Source organism: Lottia gigantea (genome assembly GCF_000327385.1).
Source record: "Lottia gigantea unplaced genomic scaffold LOTGIsca_178, whole genome shotgun sequence".
NCBI classification, from domain to species: Eukaryota; Metazoa; Mollusca; class Gastropoda; family Lottiidae; genus Lottia; species Lottia gigantea.
In genome coordinates, this window is record NW_008708276.1 from 218,587 (window position 1) to 239,309 (window position 20,723).

The following is a 20,723-nucleotide window of genomic DNA, read 5'->3' on the forward strand; positions in this document are numbered from 1 at the left end:
GTTAGTATACCGTCAAGCTGCACATTATCATGCCGTCACGTTATAACATCGTCAAGCAGTTATACTACCACTCTTATAAGCATCACACTGTTTCAATGTTACAATTTGACACCGTCACACTATTACAACGCCACGCCACCACACCGGCACACCAACATGCCATCACACTGTTACAATGGTACACTAATACACCGTCACACTGTTACACACAAGTATGTCTAAAATGTACAGTTGATGATTGATTTCAAAAAAATATATTTCCGAGTGAGCTGCTATGTTTAAATGGTAGAAATGTAGTCTCTATCCTCGTCCCTAGTATCTATTTACAGCAGAAATGAGGAATGGTGTAGAAAATAACTTATTCACCACAGACTGTTGTAAGATCTCCAATCTTTAACTATTCTACGATCTGTCATCAAATAACTGTAATAAACATTGCCTTTTGTGTGTTTTTCAGAAACGCTAACTTTGAGAAAATATTCGGAGCCAAGTAAGTAAAATATTAGTTTATGTCTAATTGTAAAATAATTAAAAGTTAATGTAGAACTAAACGACAAATTGTAGAAGAATTTCAAATAAATGTGTAAATTTTGACTGTGAACGTTTGTGTTTTCTTCCAGGAAAAAACCAAAAGAAAGTAAAGGATTTCTGAACAAAGCTGTAAAAACGTAGGTTTGCTATAAAACGTTATTTTATAAGACTGCTCTCTTTGTTTGATGTATAGCCATTGGTTTGTTTGTAACTGGTCACACTTTATAGTGGCCGGCCATGAGGATCTATTTTACCGGTCTCTCATACTGTTTAAAATTGAATGAAATACAGGATTTATGTACCTTTTTCAAGACGTAGCATGCCCTTAGACGTAGACTGGCTTTGCGCCTTCTGTTCGCTGCTTGCAGCTTGATGCATTTATACCTAAATGTGGCATTTGATTTAACTAGAATTTCTGCAATCATACGACCCAAATCATAATATGTTTGTCAATTTAATCCAAAAAAAAAAAAACTGTGGGTGCAGGGCTTCGAAATCCCCACCCAGAACATGGTTGACTTTATTGGCCATCATAATTATCAGTTATGTAATATGACCCAACTAGCGGTGGTGGCTCTAGAAGCTTCAACAATACAATTTTGTTGTAAATAATGCATTATGTCTTTGTACAAATATAATAATATTATGCAGAAAATTGCATGAATAAGAATTTAAGTTTTTTATTATAAATTTAACCCTGATCACAACGAATGGGATTAAAACAATCTGACAGGGACCCCCAAATTCGTCATCAACCACTGCCAGTCAGTAATCTGTATATTTGTTTTAGAGCCTATTGTATTTTATTATATTATTGACAGAATGAAGAAGAAGACGGAATTGGAGAAATCGTACAGTATTAAGAGAACGAAAAGAAGAAAATCCAGTGTGACTCCTGTACTCTCTCTACATGATATAGATCATAACGACGACTACGTTTAATTTCAACCAAACTCATCATTAGGTGAAAGGGCCGAGTAGGGGCCACATGATTGTCAAGGGGCTGGGGCGCTCATAACATCAGTCATTAAAGATCTCAATGCTTAGCAACCGGGTATCTTTACCTACCTGTTTCATAAAACCTACATTTCATTAGATATACAAGTTTAATTTAAACCAAACTAATCTCATAATGTCCATATGATAACCTCATCATAAAACCTACATTTCATTAGATATACAAGTTTAATTTAAACCAAACTAATCTCATAATGTCCATATGATAACCTCATCATAAAACCTACATTTCATTAGATATACAAGTTTAATGTAAACCAAACTAATCTCATAATGTCCATATGATAACCTCATCATAAAACCTACATTTCATATACAAGTTTAATTTAAACCAAACTAATCTCATAATGTCCATATGATAACCTCATCATAAAACCTACATTTCATATACAAGTTTAATTTAAACCAAACTAATCTCATAATGTCCATAGAAAATCATCATCAAGCTGTGTTTTATAAAATGTTAATTTAGTACGATCTATCAGTTTTAATTTAAACCTAGGTCATCTCAAATAGTTCATATAATGTCCTCATCAGGCTTTGTTTCATAAAATCCTCATTTCGCAAGATCTGGGAGTTTCCTTGGCTGAAACTTCTTGACTCCAAGTGACCTGTGATAGATATTTTGAGGGTTATCGGCTTTGATATAAAATAAAATATCAACTAAAGTTTGATTAGGGTCAGTTTTGTACCATGTTTATTATTTTATTTTATTTTCATCAACAAACATCAGTATTTGTATTTGTTATTTGTACGTATTTTTATATTTTTATAGAATACAAATTTTATGCTTAGCTTTAATATATATATCAACTATGCATTAAATTGTTCGCTTTAATACAAAAAAAAAAGTTTTCGAAAAAATATTTGTGTTCTTACTTTTACTTACCTTTGGATAATATGTCACGACTCGTTTATTAGAAGATAACGTTACGAAAAGTTTTATTGAGCGTTGGGCTGATTATAGACCGAAACATCTGCCTCTATTTCAGCCACTGATATCTATTTTGAAAAGACGTATCGAGTATCCCCATAAAACGGAGCCTAGTTTTTCTGACTCTTTACCTCAGCTGATAGCTGTCAAAATATCCATCAGAGGCTGGAATAGAGGCAGGTGTTTCGGACTAGGCGGATGTTTTGTATGAAATATAATTATTCTGTAAATCAAAAAGTAGGATGTTTTGTTTCCTGATTTACTGTAAGTAACCGGCATACTTTTTGTAGATGCTTCATTTCACAGTCCATGTAGGCTCAGCCACAGAAAAAACCACCGAGGTTTAAACATCTACCGATGATCAGCTGGTCACCCCATCATACCCCCCACCCCCACCCCCCAACAAGAACCCACCACAGTAGTCAACAACACAGCTCTTCAACAATTCCTAAATAAAGCTGTTGTTAACAAAAGCAACTAAAATACCAGAAAATTAGTGCATCGTGGTTTAAAGTTTTCACCAGTGAGCAACTGGTGTAGAAAAAGGAATCGTTTTATCATATCCATATACCATATACGTGATATTAATAATCATATTATTTAAATATTAATAATTATTTTTATTAATAAAAACTTATATCTTAGGCCTCAACGATTCTTGAAGTTGTGATTCGATACACTATACGATACTCATTCAACGATACGATTTATTGTGATAATTAATGTAATTCATTTATTAGAGAAAGAAAGAGAAAAAATAGTAGAAATTTGTAAAATTACTAACAAGTTTGTCACTATTAAACACTTTAGAACATTTAGAAGTAAGGAATTGTGAAACAAAATCATACATGGAAAGTGAAAACATGACACAATTTCTTATACACACAAGAATTCTGTGTCATTTATTATTAAAGGGGGATAAGAATTAATTGTGCGGTTACATCACGATTATTTTTATCCAACACAATGCATCGATAAGAAGGAAAGAATCGCGGTTCCCTATTATAATCCACATTTGTCCAGGTATATCCTTAAAGACGATGTGAACAAGGGGGGGTATATATAGACAACTAATACCGACTATCACGTACCAAGCCTCGGCTGATATCTTTGTAGCTATTCATGTACCAAACTCGCATCTTCTTTACTCTATTAAGTAAAATAAATATAACTAAATTTTAAAATGTTGTAGGGATAACATTTTGAATAAAAATCCGTACAAGCAAGAGAATTCCGTTAATCAAAATTTAGTCCAAAGAATGTCAAAATGGAGTGTAAAAGTTGTATAGTACCGGACTGCTCCAAAGAGAAGTACCATCAGGTGTTTGGAAAAGAGTAAGCATTATCTGCTTCGCGCCCGTCACCCGACACTAATTCATGTCTGACCAAATAAATCAGTCAAGATGCAAGAAACAATTTTGTCATATTTGTCCAGAAGTTCGTTATAAATACCATAAAATTTCCTAACTGAAGTTTGAAGTCTATGTGTCAAGTAACCCTGTTTAAGCAATTTCAAAGTGACATAGCGGATGAGTTGTGAAACGTAGCCTACACGCCATATTATGACTATCGTATATTTTATATTTGTCTAATTTCATATTCACAAGCACTTATTGTTTACATTCTTTCTGTCGAAGGCTCTGAAAGGCTGTATTCACAATCCGATCAAATTGCGGATGTACAAACTTTGCAGTCAAGGTATAAGTAGTCCGAAACATCTGTCCCTATTACAGCCTGTGATAGTTATAGTTATTTAATAGTTATCTAAGGTAGATGTTTCGGTCTGATCTAACCTATACAGCAGGGTCATCACAATCAACATAAAAACCATCATCATTAAAATTATAAAAATTATCTTCAGATCACTTTTTATCTCGCGTAATTTTTGAATCTCTAAAACAAGTATAAACTTGCCATTGGCGTCCACAAAACCTTGCTTTTGATCAGTCAAGATATTCCAGTCTAAAACACTCTCTAAGCCAACGTGCTTACGTCCTACTATCAGCTTTCTGTGAGATTCAAACACCAGCGTGGTGTTTATAGCCGTGTTGGTGTTTAACAGAATCACCCTAAAGTCCAGTAAACATGACTTCAACAAAGGGTTATCATTCGGAAGAAGTTCTAACGCGACCTGGAATTGTCCATCTTGGAATCGTTTCACACTACAGCTCCAGTGTAGACCGTTCACTTTGTATTTGTCGTCGCTGAGATAGTAATAACCCAGTTTAGTCATATCTTCAGCTTTAAAACGAAATATTCCAACATGATTATCTCCCTTATTATTGTCTCCCTTGAGTAAGTCTTGTCTCTCAGAACTTTCCATGTTCACAACAGCCGCCATTTTATACCTTGAATTGAGTGTCCGATATTTTGCAGGTCGTTTTGTCTAGAATATACCCAACATTTTCGAAAACATCACCTACCTGGGTTATATTTTAGAGGGTGGTCCACTGTTGTACTATTGCCTGTTTATAGAAACACCAGACATCACCTAACTCTGGGTTATATTCTAGAGGGTGGTCCACTGTTGTACTATTGCCTGTTTATAGAAACACCAGACATCACCTAACTCTGGGTTATATTCTAGAGGGTGGTCTACTGTTGTACTATTGTCTGTTTATAAAACACCAGACATCACCTAACTCTGGATTATATTCTAGAGGGTGGTCCACTGTTGTACTATTGTCTGTTTATAGAAACACCAGACATCACCTAACTCTGGGTTATATTCCAGAGGGTGGTCTACTGTTGTACTATTGTCTGTTTATAAAACACCAGGCATCACCTAACTCTGGATTATATTCTAGAGGGTGGTCCACTGTTGTACTATTGCCTGTTTATAGAAACACCAGACATCACCTAACTCTGGGTTATATTCCAGAGGGTGGTCCACTGTTGTACTATTGTCTGTTTGTAGAAACACCAGACATCACCTAACTCTGGGTTATATTCCAGAGGGTGGTCCACTGTTGTAGGCTATTGTCTGTTTGTGGAAACACCAGATATCACTTAACTCTGGGTTATATTCTAGAGGGTGGTCTACTGTTGTACTATTGTCTGTTTGTGGAAACACCAGACATCACTTAACTTTGGGTTATATTCTATTACTCCGAGTTACACCAAATCGCCTTACTCCGAGTTACACCACACCGTTTTACTCGGGGTTATATTCCAACGAATGGTCCTATGTGATATATACATATTGTAGCATATTACTCAAGGTTATACCATATCGCATCACTCCTATTCCAGAGAACTGTCCTGTGTTGAAGCTCTTATAAATGTTATTTTCAATTATGCTGCTCGTTTCCGTGTTATAGGCCCTAATGAAATCAATTCAGGCTACCGACGTTAATAGCTCTATTCAGTAAAGTTTTCTTTCAATGGCCTACTTTTTTTCTAGTGTGAGTTATGCATAAAAAAGTTAGAATTGAATAGTGTATCAATTGGTAAATCCGGATATTTTTATAAACCTATTGTACATTAATGAATACAAGTGAGCACACCTTTATGTCACACAGGGATTATAATATGTATATTAATTATAATATAGACCGTATGTATCGATATGGTAAAATACAGTTTGATTTGATAAAAATAAACATGTAAATTCAGCTGACTTTTATGTCCTAATTTCTTGCCCCTTGTTTACCTGATGAAGACAAAGTCAAAATTAAGGGTTATTATTTTTATAGATTTAACTTCAAAATGCAAAAATTTACTAAATATTAAAAAGAGATGTGTGCGCTCTTTTTATTTATTTATTTTTTTCAATTATACGGAAGTCTCAGAAACGGGAATTTTAAGCTCAACTAATCAGTAATATTTTTCACAGCTCACCGTTGAAATATGAGCCTTTAAATCCAGGTGTGTCCAGAATTATCCGCGTTTGAAAGTTAAAAAGACGAGTCGTCATTATAAGATACTCTGTGATATATAGAAATAGTGAGTAAAATTCTTAGTTTGAGATATTTTTGAACGAATTGTACGATTTTCATACATATCTAGTACTTTTAACATCATGTATTCAGACCAAAATCAACCCCCAAAATGGCGCACCCGAACCTTTTTTAACTTAAAAGTGGAAAGTTTTGTCTTCTCTCAGTTGGGTACTTGGCTACCCATCATCCTACTTCCCAGAACAAGTAAGAAACCTCGCTATGATACAAGTTAATGTGATACTCGATAAATTTAAATATTAGAAAGTTATTTGTGGTCTGATCTTTTCATGTATTAAAAGAGTTATCTCTAGACGAAAATTATCTTTCGTTTCAGAAAATATTCAGGTTGAAATCTGACGTCACACCCCACGTGGTTCACATGCTTCTCCGCCATATTGCGGATGATGGAGCTTTCTTGAGTCGAAGAAAATAAAACGACCAGTTAGATACAATTGATTGAAGTTTGATTGATATAAATTATTTTACAAAATGCCTGCTTATTTCCAGCGCCCCGAAAATGCACTCAAACGTGCAAATGGTAAGTTTGGTTGTGTGAAAAAAAGCCTAAAATATGTGTAGATTCTCAGCGGGTAAAAAAATCTGATGGCGGTGCCATATTGCCATAAAGATGGTTGCTTCATGGTTTAATCTTGCTCTGTAGTGTTATTTGAGTACTGGAAGCCAATCTTTAAGATGCATATAATGATTAGTGTTTTGTTAGTGAGATTCTACTTTTCAACTCCTCCCTTGGGACCCGCGCAAGATGGGTTGCCACCTGTTATCTTTCCAATTTCTCACCTGGTCAAGGAAGTTGAGGTATTTAAATAAATATTGGAATTGTAAAAAATTTAAAACTTCCTTCTCATGTCTAAGCAGTGTATGTTTAGGCGTGAACCTCTATATATCCACTGTGTTCAGTCTGTATAGATACTGCAGGATGAACATTCTGTGTACAGTACATTCAGCTCTTTTCATCCTGTGTGGACAACTGAAATGTTCCTTTCATACGCTTTTAGAAAGATTTCACTAACAGTGGTTATATGGGATAATTAAGCTGTCTCACGACACTGACACAGTTGATGGACCAAGATCACAATCCCTGTTATGCTGAGAGGCGAAGGATCTAACCCCCATTCTCCATTTTCTTTCAGAGTTTATGGATGTTGGCAAACGACAGAGAGCCTTGGAAACTCTGTCAGATGTCATCAAAAGTAAACGTCATCGAACATGGCAGAAGGTGCACGAACCTATCATGCAGAAATACCTACAGTTGTGTGTTGAGTTGAGAAAAAGTCACATTGCTAAAGAAGGTCTCTATCAATATAAGAATATATGTCAACAGGTAATATATATAAAATAAACAATCTATATTCACCGACACTAGGCACTAATGATCTGAATTGCAAAACAAAACCGGGAATCAAAACAACTTGATAGCAGCTAATGAACTGTTCACATGAGGAAGTATATCTATCATAAATGAGTACCGGTAAGTATTGCAGGAGCCTAGAAGCCTAAGCATACCCTGACTTGCTCTACACTCTTGTAATCTTTGAACTTGGTATTTAAGAGACATTAGATAACGCTAATACGGATATGATACTACTTCCTTTATTTGCTATATTATAAACAGAATGCTTGTCAGCGGATATCTATAAATAACTACTATTTATAAGATGGTAAGAGAAGCAGAGAGAAAATCTAGAGTCAAATATCACACTGTTAAAATTTTATACTTTTAATGGATTTCATTTTACTCACATTTTTGTATGCCCACATGAATTGGGGGAGGGGGGGTTGTACATTGACTCAACCATGTCGTCCGTCCACAATTGCTTGTGAACACTCTAGAAGGCACCATTCTTGACTGGTTTAGACAAAACTTATTCCAAGTGTTTGTTATCACCCAAGGATAAACCCTATTGAAAATCAGGAAAATTGGTAATACTCAGCACTAATTCTAATATATTTTCTGACGTTAATAATTGCAGGTAAATATTGCCTCGTTAGTGGATGTTGTCAGGTGTTATATTCAACTAGCAGAAGAAAGAACTGAGGCTGCTCGTGAGAAATCACATCAGAAAGTTGTAGATGTTGATGATTTAGATTTACCTGATTCTCCAGAAAGGTAAGATTACGGAGGAAAGCCACTGTGTTACATGCTAATAAGATGGTTGTTATCCTAATAAGTCTGTGTTCTTTGAATGCCAAGGTGCCACTTAGACATCAGGTTGTTTCTGTTCAGTGCTACTTCTGGATAAAGTGCAACTTTAACACAAATTTCTTTTGTTTTCAATGAAACTATATGTAGGTCTATAATTGAAAGAGATCATTGTTAAAAATAAGGTGTTTTTTTTTTTAGCGTGTCAATTTATATTCATTCAGTGACTATTTGGCACAAAAGAAAAAATGAAACAGGTAAATTGGTCAAAGGGTAATCTTGGCATTTAAACACCCCAGACCCTGCACTTATAAAATGCTTTTCAGCGGATATCTATAAATAACTACTATTTATAAGATGGTAAGAGAAGCAGAGAGAAAATCTAGAGTCAAATATCACACTGTTAAAATTTTATAATTTTAATGGATTTCATTTTACTCAAATTTTACTTTCAATTTACTCACACTACCCCAGGTCCATAAACATAAACGCAAGCAGTTCACTAAACTTTTAGGTAGAATAAGTCTAGCTTTTTTGTTTTCAAATTCTTTTTTCTTCCCAAAAATAATGTGGAATATTTGTGTTAACTTTTTGAATTGGACCTGAATGTACAAACACCTAGGACATCCTAGAATCAATGCTAGAAGATAAGAACCTAGGACATCCTAGAATCAATGTTAGAAGATAAGAACCTAGGATATCCTAGAAACAGTGTTAGAAGATAAGAACCTAGGACATCCTAGAATCAATGTTAGAAGATAAGAACCTAGGACATCCTAGAATCAATGTTAGAAGATAAGAACCTAGGATATCCTAGAATCAATGTTAGAAGATGAGAACCTAGGACATCCTACCGCTAAGTGGCCAGGTGTTCAACTTGACCATATTTCTATGGAATCTGTATATGATTATATTTGATGTTTTCAGTATGTTATTGAAGGCAGTGAGTGGTGAAGATACCCAAGACAGGACTGACCGAGCTATTCTCACCCCCTGGGTCAAGTTTCTGTGGGAATCGTATCGTCAGTGTTTAGATTTGTTACGTAATAACTCGAGAGTAGAGAGACTGTATCAAGATATAGCTCAACAAGGTACTGTGTAGATAAGTGATGACTAAAACTAGTTACAATTTTGAACCTTTTTTACCTGATATTTTACGTCTCAATTGATTACTAATTTTTCTATCACAGTCAAGATCTATATACATCTTTAATCAATCATAACTTCATGTTGGACCTGTTTCTTGAAAACGAGTACCTTAAATGAAAAATATTCCACTATTATTTTTGTCATTGTAGACTATTTAGTTTTCTAACGCAGTCTGATTCTTGAAAACAAGGACCTTCAATAGAAAATGGACAAATGAGAATATTTCCACTGTTGTGTGCCTACTTTCAATATCAGTCTGAAATATATTTATATTTTATTTCAGCTTTTAAGTTCTGTTTGAAATATGCTCGTAAAACTGAATTCAGAAAACTTTGTGACAATGTAAGTTTTGAAATGTTTATTCTTCAGAAATATTTCATGGCCCAAGCTCTGCAATTTTTAGTCAAAAAGAAACACAAATAAAACCTTGATAGTTATAATTCTGAGTTACTCATGTCTTTGTTTCAGCCTGTCAAGAAACAATGGCTTGTAAACAACCTAGATGATACAAATTTTGAATGATTTTGATGAAATGACTTTATCTGCCTCTCGTGAATAAGAAATGATAAGATATAAAAATTATTAAATGAATATTTCCTCTTCTTTTTCAGCTACGTACTCATCTTGGACATATTCATAAACATCAACACCAACAAACTGCTATTAACCTGAATAATGCTGAATCCCAGGCCATGCACCTCGAAACCAGACTGGTTCAGTTAGACTCTGCTATTAACATGGAACTATGGCAGGTTAGTAGTGTAGAGGATTATAAAATATATGTCATTAGCTGGGGTGACGATCAGTGACTTAGTGACCTGCACTTTCCTATCAGACTGCTTATTCTAGAAACAATCTTACCGCTAAGCTATCCTAAGGTTTTTCAGTCAGAGGCATTTATGTTTCATTTCAATTTAATACACCCTAATAAATATACACTAGGACTTACTATCATCATGTGAAGTTCAGTGTCCCTAGATAGTCCTCAACATTTTCGGTAAGCCAATATTAGGGTGCGACTAAACACTGTAATGTAGTCTACCATGGACTAGATTGTCAGTTAAATTCTTATTTCTTTTGTAGGCAATGACTAGATCATTCTTGAAGACCTCACAAATTTTCTCCTGTAGATTCTTGTATTGATACTAAACACTGTAATGTAATCCATTATGTTAACCATTTTATAGGTGTGCCTATACACTGTTTAGCCAGGCAAAGAATTGTGCTTTTAATTTCACTCATTTTTCTTTCCTCCAAAGTTAAATTTTCTTTTTTTTTTGATATTTCAGGAGGCATTCAAGGCTGTAGAAGATATTCATGGTTTGATAAGTTTGTCAAAGAAACAGCCCCGCCCTTCCTTGATGGCCAACTACTACCAGAAACTAGGTTTGGTATTCTGGAAGTCTGGAAATAGACTGTTCCATGCCAGCACCTTACACAGACTTTACCATCTTTCTCGAGAACAGAGGAAAAATCTGGCTCCAGATGAGCTCACTCAGTAAGTTGGTTTATAATTGAAGGTTCTGTTATCTGAAAGTATACAGCAGTAAAATAAAAATTATTTTTGAAGTGCTACATTTGATCTATAAGTCTATATTGCCAGTGATATGATTGGAGATTTCTCCAGCACTACTGATATTATGACTTGATGGTATTGGTAATATTTAAAAGTTTTAAACTGTGCTCAGCAATCATCTGTCAGGTACATGTTAGGATTGTGTTTAGTTTAGTTTGTAGCTTAACTCAGAACAGGCCTTTGTGTTACTGGAATTATTTAATAGTGATTTCAGCGTCAGACTAGGCCGACAGAAACTAGCTCTAGTCTTTTTATTAGCCTTCTTCATCTTGATATAGGCTTACAATTATTCTTATGAACTTTGATTGATAATTCAGTTTTAAAGTTGTTAAAACAGAATGTGTTTATATAAGCCCACTTTATTACAGTGCTATAGATATCCCCATTATTTAGATCAAAAATATTTGGACCAGTAAAAACCTGTGAAATGATTTCGAGTGGGGCATATATTGTCACCTCTGTCCCCCCAGTCTAATTATACAATTTACAGAAACTTTGTGTTATTGTTTCGATCTACAGCACCGGACCCCGTTTCACAAAAATTTGTACTACTAAACTTGCACATTGAGAGAAGAAAAACATTATTTTTCACGTTATCAAAGCGTTAATTTATAATGTTTATTGCTTGTTCATGAATTTACAATATTTTGAGAAACGGGGTCTAGAACTGAAAAAAGCATCCTAAATTTGATTTCTATCTTGATTTTTCAGGATGGCCTCTCGTGTATTGTGTGCCACACTTGCCGTACAGATTCCCCCATCCCATAATGCTATTGGTGAGTTATTAGAATTAAACGAGAGTGTATTAGACAAGAAGAGACAGCTAGCCACGTTGTTGATGTTACCCAACCCCCCAACTCGACAAGGTCTTATCAAAGATTTAGTAAGTTTCTAGATTCATGTTTTATGTAGAGAGATGTAAGAAATTCAAATCATTTAGGTCTGAGTGGTTAAATGTCATTTTTGATGAGAAATTCTGTCAGTTTCCAAAATAGCTATCATAATAATATTTAATTCCATGAATATTATTCAAATACTTCAAAAATTAGTGTGTTGTGACTGTCTTTTTTCACAAAAATCATATAAATTGTCGTAAATATTGTATTTCTCATGTAAAATTCTACAAGGAATTTTAATTGTAAGATTTTTGGAAATAACTGTATTTTAAACGGTTGATATGACCCGATCTACCTGATGCATTCTACGCCGTTCGCTACCTTCTATAGGTAGATGTACTGTCCAAGTGTGCTAGATAAATTATATTTTTATCAACCCCTATAAAAAGGAGTTGTATCAGATGATTAGAGTCTCTATTTCATCAGTCTATAAAAATAGAACAGTTTTACAACCATTACGGTATTATATATAGAGGAAAAATTCTAATTAATGTTGAATGTGTCTGTTTTGGTGTAACTTATTTTACAGTATTTCAATCATTATTTTGAATGAAAGACATTTAAGGGAATGTAAAGAGGTTTTCTAAATTTTAGTTTTGTTATCCAATCAGATTACTGTATTTCTTAAAATCTGGATTATATTTAAATTAAGTTTTAGAGAATAAGGCCCCAGTCTTCAACACGACTTGAATATTATATATTATAGGTAAAACATGGAGTAATGCAGAACGTATATCCTGAATTACGTAGTCTGTATCAATGGCTGGAGGTAGATTTTCATCCCCTCAGTCTGTATAAACGTGTAACAGCTCCTCTAGATACTATCGCTAAGAATGATGAACTGAGTCAATATGAGCCTGCTCTAGAAGATATTGTTATAACTAGAGTGCTGAAACAGGTAAGAACTGTCACATGTTAATTAGTACATGAATATTCATAGCCTTTGTATTTTTGCTCTGGTACATAATGGCTACATATAAGTCATGAATATTGCCAATCATGCCACAGTAGGAAACGTATCACGAGGGAAAATGTTGAATTGAAAATAACAAAGTCAAGTACCGGTACATCTCTCATGAAAAGTTCAAAACCATGGTGATGACACTGAATGATTTGCTGTGCCAGTTTTGAGTTAAACAGAAACCCTACAGAGAGCTCTGTAACAATTTGTCGGAGACTTGGTAAAAATGTTAGTGTAGGAAGTCTCCATACTTCCCCCCTAATGCTTTTCAGCGGATATCTATAAATAACTACTATTTATAAGATGGTAAGAGAAGCAGAGAGAAAATCTAGAGTCAAATATCACACTGTTAAAATTTTATACTTTTAATGGATTTCATTTTACTCACATTTTACTTTCATTTTACTCACATTTTGACTAACTCGAACTCTCAAGAAGGTATATACCAATATATCTTATCTTGCATTTCAAATTTTTTTTCATGCAGCTGTGCAAATTTTGGGGTTAAAAAAAAAAAATATCACCCAGTCTAGAATAAGTCCTTTGTTGCTTGCTGTAAATAGATATATTATATAGATTGATATGTTTTCAGGTTTCTCAAGTTTACCAGACTATAGAGTTTTCACGCCTCGCCTCACTGGTTCCATTTGCTACCAAATTCCGTTTGGAGAGAATTATTGTGGATGCCAAGAAAACCCTGGAACTTCAGGTAACTCTTTTACAATCATACCTCATTTTCATTGTCACCAGGGTACTATTGTTAAACAACACCCTCTTATCAGGAAGGTTTGAATAAGGTGGTGAATTGAAACAAGTCTTTTTAAAACCTGTGAACACTAAGTTTAATTCACAAGGACACAACTTATGCAAATGCCTGAGATTTGTAACGATGACCAAATTGTCAAAGTGTCATTTTGATTTGCCCACATTTTGATGTGGATATGAATGGTTTCAACTATGTATTTGATATCTACCAATATGTAAGTCTAGTTTGACAGTATTATGCTGGAATGAGTCTTGTCAAAAGTCTAAAATATCCGCTCGGTGGGTGTCGCTTTCTTGATTGTGATTTGAAAGTTTTTCGTTGAAGTCTTCGTATGATTCATAACAAAAAATGGTGGAAGAGAAATGCTTGTCAGCGGATATCTATAAATAACTACTATTTATAAGATGGTAAGAGAAGCAGAGAGAAAATCTAGAGTCAAATATCACACTGTTAAAATTTTATACTTTTAATGGATTTCATTTTACTCACATCACCTCCAAAATTAAAACTGATTGTCAAGAAGTTTTCGGGTTTTTAGTTTACCATTCTTACTGATAGTTTGTTCTTGTTACAGGTTCGAATCAACCATCAAACAGAGTCATTAACTTTTGGTACGAATTTAGACATGGCCCAGCGTGAAGACGTGCCTGAAGGACCGTATATACAGAATATGCCTTCTGAACAGATTCGTAATCAATTGACAGTCATGGCCAGATCTTTACATAAAGCCATTAATCTTATTGTTCCTGAGCAGAAACAGGTAAAATATTCTATTTCTAAGTCATTGGGTTTGAAGAATATTAGAGCTGGAATGATACTTGAAGCCAAGAGCATGCCCATTATTTACCCCACTGTTTGATATGCATGACCATCAAAAATTGATTTCAGCATCTCCTGATTTTTACCAGTATTGCATTATGGGTATGAGGAAAATGGTGTTTCTCCTTCACTAGCGTTAGACAACAGGATCGAAAGGATTAGTGTAAGAAAATGTCAAGCTATAATTACCAACTGCGTCTTGTATCATGTAAATGCAGCAATTTGATTGGATTGTAATGATAGTCTTTGTGTCGAGGCCTCTGATTGGCAGTATTACTAGCATACAATACAATGAAATCACTACACTGTGATACTCGAAGAGAACTCGGTGAATCGGAGGGTTAACATTGTGAAGATGTACCTCTCCCCCCCCTCGCTTTGCGATAGAATATTGTGATGTGATACCGGTAATAATGCATTCTAAGCAGGTCTCTATCTAACTATAGGTAGAAGTTCAAAATAGCATGCTATAGTAATATTATATTAGTTTATAATAAAACAATAGATTTTACTAATTATATTGTCTTAGACTGATACAACACCCTTTCATTATTCTCATAAACTCTCCCCTTGTTTTCATATTAAACATATTATATTCCATGGTGCTAATAGAATTAATTTGTAATTGTGGGTGAATATTATTCTGAAATTCATATTGTATTAAAGCTGGGTTGTGTACAGTAAATAAGGTTGTATATACAAGTAATATCAGCCAGCTATCAAATTATCTGTAAACTCCATATATAGACATGGCATGTTAGGGCATGCTTACTACTACTACTACTAGACTACTACTATACATCAATTGAACCATCCTATTGTATCATGACATATAGACATTGTTATACTGATACATTATTCTCAAAAACTGAAATTAAGATGGTTTGAGTGTTCAAGTCATTTGATCTGCCAATCACTAAGATCAATTTTATCATATTACCGATATAGTAAGTTTGAGTCTGGTGTATTTACAGGCTGAAAGAGAGAGTCTAAAGATGAAGATTATGGGTGAATATCGAACATCCGCTAAACGTGACCACGTTAAAATACTACAGAGACGCCAGATTATAGAAGACAGGAAGGAACAGCTGGAACATTTTGTAGATCAGAGGGTATGTACTGTTTAAAATTATAACTTTTATTTATTTATAGATTGACCTTGTCAGTCAAGAGTTATTAAGAATGAAGAAGTTAATAAAAACTCATCTATATCAATGGTTGAGGTCACAAAAGTAGAATGTAACATAGTCTCTACTATACAGTTATGTCCCTTTTTATTATAATATAGGCTGTCCTGGCACAATTTCTCTCATTGCACACTGCATGATATTACCCTTCAACCCCAATCAGTTGCTGAAAGTAGGATGTAAAACTCCATTTCAATTCATTTAGTCAAGTTTAAAATTGCCTTAATTCCACTGAAGTGACAATTACGTTACTTCGGCGTCCAAAGGGGCATATAGAAACTAGCCTGGAGGTACCGATATTATCCTGGAAGTGGTCTAGTATCGTAATCAGGTATTATCGGAATAACTAATTTAATATATATTATTAGATTCTTATACTTCCATTGCTAACATTGTAGAAATAGTTGTCATTTTTTTTATCAATTATTTTTTTTTACCAATTATTTGATATTTTCTTGAATTGTTAATATCTGAATGAGACAAGGAATTGATGCCTTGTGGACTACAGAAACAGGATCCCTCAAATATTCAATGGCCTTGTAGAATGCCCCTCATTGCATACATCAACCTTTTGTGTTATTTCCATAAGGTGTAGAAAATATATACATGCAGAACTTCATTGGTTGATTTATCTAGTCAAAATGCTGATATCTTTTCCTCTAGGCAAGGTATTGAAAAGTAAAACATAATTTATTTAAATTTGAATTATTTAGGAGAAGGAAGAGATGGAAGAACAAGAGGCTCAGAGAAGTAAATTATATGAAGAGGAAATGGCCAGACTAGAACGTGAAGTAGAGGAAAGAAAGAAACATAGAGCAGTACTAGAACATCAAGAAATTAAACGTAAACATGTTAAGGAACGAATTGAACAGCTGCGTAAATCAGAAATGGGATCTAAATTTCTTGAGAAATTTGACGAAGAGGTAGGATTCTCGTGATATTTTCAATTACAAAAATTAACAGGGTCAAGCACTTGAAATATATATTTTACCAAACTCTCGTATTTATATGTAATATAATATATATGATTTGGAATAGATATTAATTAATATAATATATATGATTTGGAATAGATATTAATTAATATAATATATATGATTTGGAATAGATATTAATTAATATAATATATATGATTTGGAATAGATATTAATTCATGTCTAATGGCGATACAAATATTGTAAAAATCGGTGTCATAATTATGTACCCGAAGTGCTACAGAATCGGAATGTTAAAAATCCGTTGACAGTTGGAAATAAAAAAGAGAAGGCTAATACTGCTGTCCTGACAAAGTTTCTCTCACTACTCACTCTATGGCGTTGTCTGTCTTCATTAGCTTAAATGTGCTGAAAAGTTAGACAGGAAACTCCATTTGATTATTGTAGGATATTGCTGACCTGGATGTAGATGAGATCATGGCTAAACAAGTAGAACAACTGGAGAAAGAGAAGAAAGAATTAAACGAAAGACTGAAACTACAGGAGAGAAAGGTAGGACAGTTTAACTCTAGGGGAGGGGAGTAATCTTGAGGTTGGGGCCAGGGGGGGTGGTCTGTAAGATTAACACACATTTTGAATGCCACTTTCAATTTATCCAAAGGCATTTTCAAATTCAAGACTTTTTTGGGGTTCTCTGATGACCGTGGCTATTGAAGATATGAATAACAAGCATTTAACAGCATATGACCGTCTCTACTTCACCCTAACATTCTTGACAATCAAAATGATTTTACGTTTCAAGAGAGAAAATAACTAGCTTGCTTATTGTTTTCTTTCTTATCTGTACCATTGTTACCAGTCAAGACAATACAGGCCGTAATGTTCAGTGAGTTCTCAATTAGATCCAATACAATTCTTATTGAAAATAACTTATCATTATTATATTTTGTTTTATTTACAGGTGGATCATTTAGTTCGAGCTCAGAGAATAGAAGAATTGCCATTATTAGAAAAGAAAATAGAAGAAAATGGAAGATTGGCTCGTGAGTTTTGGGAACAGCAAGAGAATGAAAGGGTAAGTTGATTTTGATTTTTATTGGTTGACTTCAGGTCTTGAATAGGAAGCTTGAAGATTGTTTTTAATTTTGAATAAAGGTTAATATCTATAGGTGCTGTAGCTAAATTCTCGGTTTCTCTATATATGATGTCATCTGGTGGCCTGGAATAAGTCTTCCATCATTATTCCAGTAGACCCACAAGGGTATAATAAATGAAAAAACCATGCCAAGCAGTTTTGATAAGAGTCAGCTGTAAGATAAACCTCTTTTTGTCACCAATCACAATAACTCTTTGATATTTTGACAGATAGAGAAGCTGGTAGCTGAAAGAAAACAGGCGTTAGAAACAAAGAAAAGATTGTCCAGAATCCGTGAAGATAAAGAAGCCTTCGTTAATAAATTACAAGATACAAGGTTTTCAGAATATGAGGTAATGTGGAATTGATTTTTGAGGAAATTGGTTTTAAATCTTATGTTATATTTTGATAGACAAAGCATTTGATTGGTTAAATAGTGAACACTGGTATCAAACAGATGTCGTTAGATCAAAATGAATTTTACTACACAAAGTTTAACTTGCCCTTTAACACTATAAAATTCTTCTAAAATCAGATGCTAAAGTAGGGGATGTGAACTTCCATCTGTCTTCATATTACTTGTCCAGTGTATTGGTTTATAAATACTCAATGTTTACAAGGAAATAAAATTCAAGCCCCAATCTGCATCAGTTTTCTGTTGTATTATCCCTTCCGCTTCACCTCTACAATTTCCGAACTATGTTTATTTTTAGGATAAATTAGCCGATTTTGAACAGCATATGACCAAAGAAAGAAACAAGAGAATGAAAGAACGAAAGGAAAAGAGGAAGATAGAAAGAAGAGAGAAATGGATAAAAGAAAGAGAAGAGGAGAGACAAAGGATTAGAGATGAACAAATGTTGAGAGGTAAGATTTTCCTTTTCCAACTCATTTCTGGTCTATTTCATTTTCTTCATGATTGTTTCTCTCTAAATTATTGTTTAAAACCGTTCAATTTTCAAAAGTAGGTCTCAAATTCTTCAAAAAAATTGTTTGGGTTTTGAATTCTTTAGTTAGATGAAAAATTGACATCTAAGACCAAATTGTTTAGGTTTTTGAGTTGTTTGGTCTGTAGTTAGATAAAAAAAAATTGACCAATTCAGAGTCATTGTACTGTTTTCGGTTGTTAATGCAAAACTCCGAATAACGTCAGGCTGTGTACATTTGTGTTCTCAAATTAACTAAATGAAATGATTAAAAGTAACCGAAATATTCTTTGATTTTTTTTGACAGAACGTGAGGAAAAAGAAGCGGAAGAAAAAGCGAAACGGGAGGCAGATGAAAAAGAATATGAAGAGAAATACAAACGTTTACAAGAACAGGCTGAAAAACAGAGACTACGCGAGCAGGAGATAGAGGCTAAACTCAAACAAAATCAAGCTGAAAAAAAATCAGACCAAGAACGGTAGGTGGCAAGTCTTTTCTCGTATAGTATCTCCCTTTTTTAACATTAAACAATATTTCACTAATTGGTTATTTTTATACGCCCATGTCTGGTGGTCCGTCCGCAATTGCTTGTAAACACTCTAGAAGGCACAATTCTTGATCGAAAAATATTTATTTGTTAATGACCTCGTTATTGAATATTTTCAAAAGCCTCTGTCCTGTCTAAATTTCCTTTATTTTCTCAATCAGACGAGATTTGAAGGAATTGTCTTGCTTGTATAGATTTTTTTTTTTATCCACAGACCTGAAAGAGTGGGAGTGAGAGAGAAAGAACCAGAGCGTGATGCTTGGAGACGTGATGGCCCAGATACACATGATGGAGAGCAGTCGCCTGAAAAACGACCGTGGAGACCCCAGCCTAGAGATGGTGGCTGGAGAGACCGAGAACGTGAGAGAGAAAACAGCTGGAAACCTCAAGCCAGAAGGTTATTAATATTTTATGATTTCACTGACTAAAGTGGCAATTTTCGTACATTTCTAGTATTTGTGAAGACTGTTAACATAAATTCAATGGCGCACCTGTCCTTATAGTTTTTTTTGCTTGAATTTGACTTTTATCTGTTTGTGTTTTTAGGGATGAAGAATCGACACCATGGAGAAGAGGAGCTGATCGGGAAGAAAGTAGTGGTGGAGGAAGTAGTTGGAGAGATGAAGGAGGTCCCCCACAGGAAGATCGAGGGGCGTGGAGACGAGGTGGAGATGAAGGTCCCGACAGAGATCCTCCCCGACGTGACTTTGGAAGAGATGACCGAGGACCTCGTGACTTTGACAGAGGCCCTAGAAGAGACTTTGACCGTGATGACAGAGGCCCCAGAAGAGATTTTGATCGAGAAGACAGAGGTCCCAGAAGAGACTTTGACCGTGACGACAGAGGCCCTAGAAGAGACTTTGACCGTGACGACAGAGGTCCAAGAAGGGATTTTGACCGTGATGACAGAGGCCCCAAAAGAGACTTTGATCGCGACGATAGAGGCCCAAGGAGAGATTTTGACAGAGATGACAGAGGTCCTAGAGATTTTGATAGAGGTCCTCGTAGAGATTTTGATCGCGATGATAGAGGTCCTAGGAGAGATTTTGACAGGGATGACAGAGGCCCAAGAAGAGATTTTGATAGAGGACCACGCAGAGATTTCGATCGTGATGACCGAGGACCTCGCAGAGATTTTGACAGAGAAGATCGTGGTCCTAGAAGAGGTGAAGATGAAGGTACTGGTAATTGGAGAAGTGGCCCCAAACGTGATGAGGGAACACCAAGAAAAGAGGGGGATG

The 20,723-nt window shown here is 34.7% G+C and overlaps 2 protein-coding genes across 2 annotated transcripts; one reads left to right on the top strand and one right to left on the bottom strand.

The window, feature by feature from the left end:
- Nucleotides 1-3,836: 3,836 nt before the first annotated feature.
- LOTGIDRAFT_238935 (hypothetical protein) lies at nucleotides 3,837-4,823 on the bottom strand (the record flags this gene model as incomplete). Its single annotated transcript, XM_009052014.1, has 1 exon — nucleotides 3,837-4,823. The coding sequence occupies one exon, from the start codon at nucleotides 4,821-4,823 to the stop codon at nucleotides 4,236-4,238; it is 588 nt and encodes a 195-aa protein (XP_009050262.1). The 3' UTR covers nucleotides 3,837-4,235.
- Nucleotides 4,824-6,912: 2,089 nt separating this feature from the next.
- LOTGIDRAFT_142293 (hypothetical protein) lies at nucleotides 6,913-18,976 on the top strand (the record flags this gene model as incomplete). The annotated part of the gene is made up of 17 exons (XM_009052015.1): nucleotides 6,913-6,961; nucleotides 7,575-7,765; nucleotides 8,415-8,551; nucleotides 9,512-9,675; nucleotides 10,017-10,075; nucleotides 10,345-10,485; nucleotides 11,023-11,231; nucleotides 12,021-12,192; nucleotides 12,912-13,103; nucleotides 13,759-13,875; nucleotides 14,507-14,692; nucleotides 15,726-15,863; nucleotides 16,652-16,861; nucleotides 17,321-17,425; nucleotides 17,835-17,948; nucleotides 18,239-18,361; nucleotides 18,722-18,976. The coding sequence occupies 17 exons, from the start codon at nucleotides 6,913-6,915 to the stop codon at nucleotides 18,974-18,976; spliced, it is 2,562 nt and encodes an 853-aa protein (XP_009050263.1).
- Nucleotides 18,977-20,723: the final 1,747 nt, after the last annotated feature.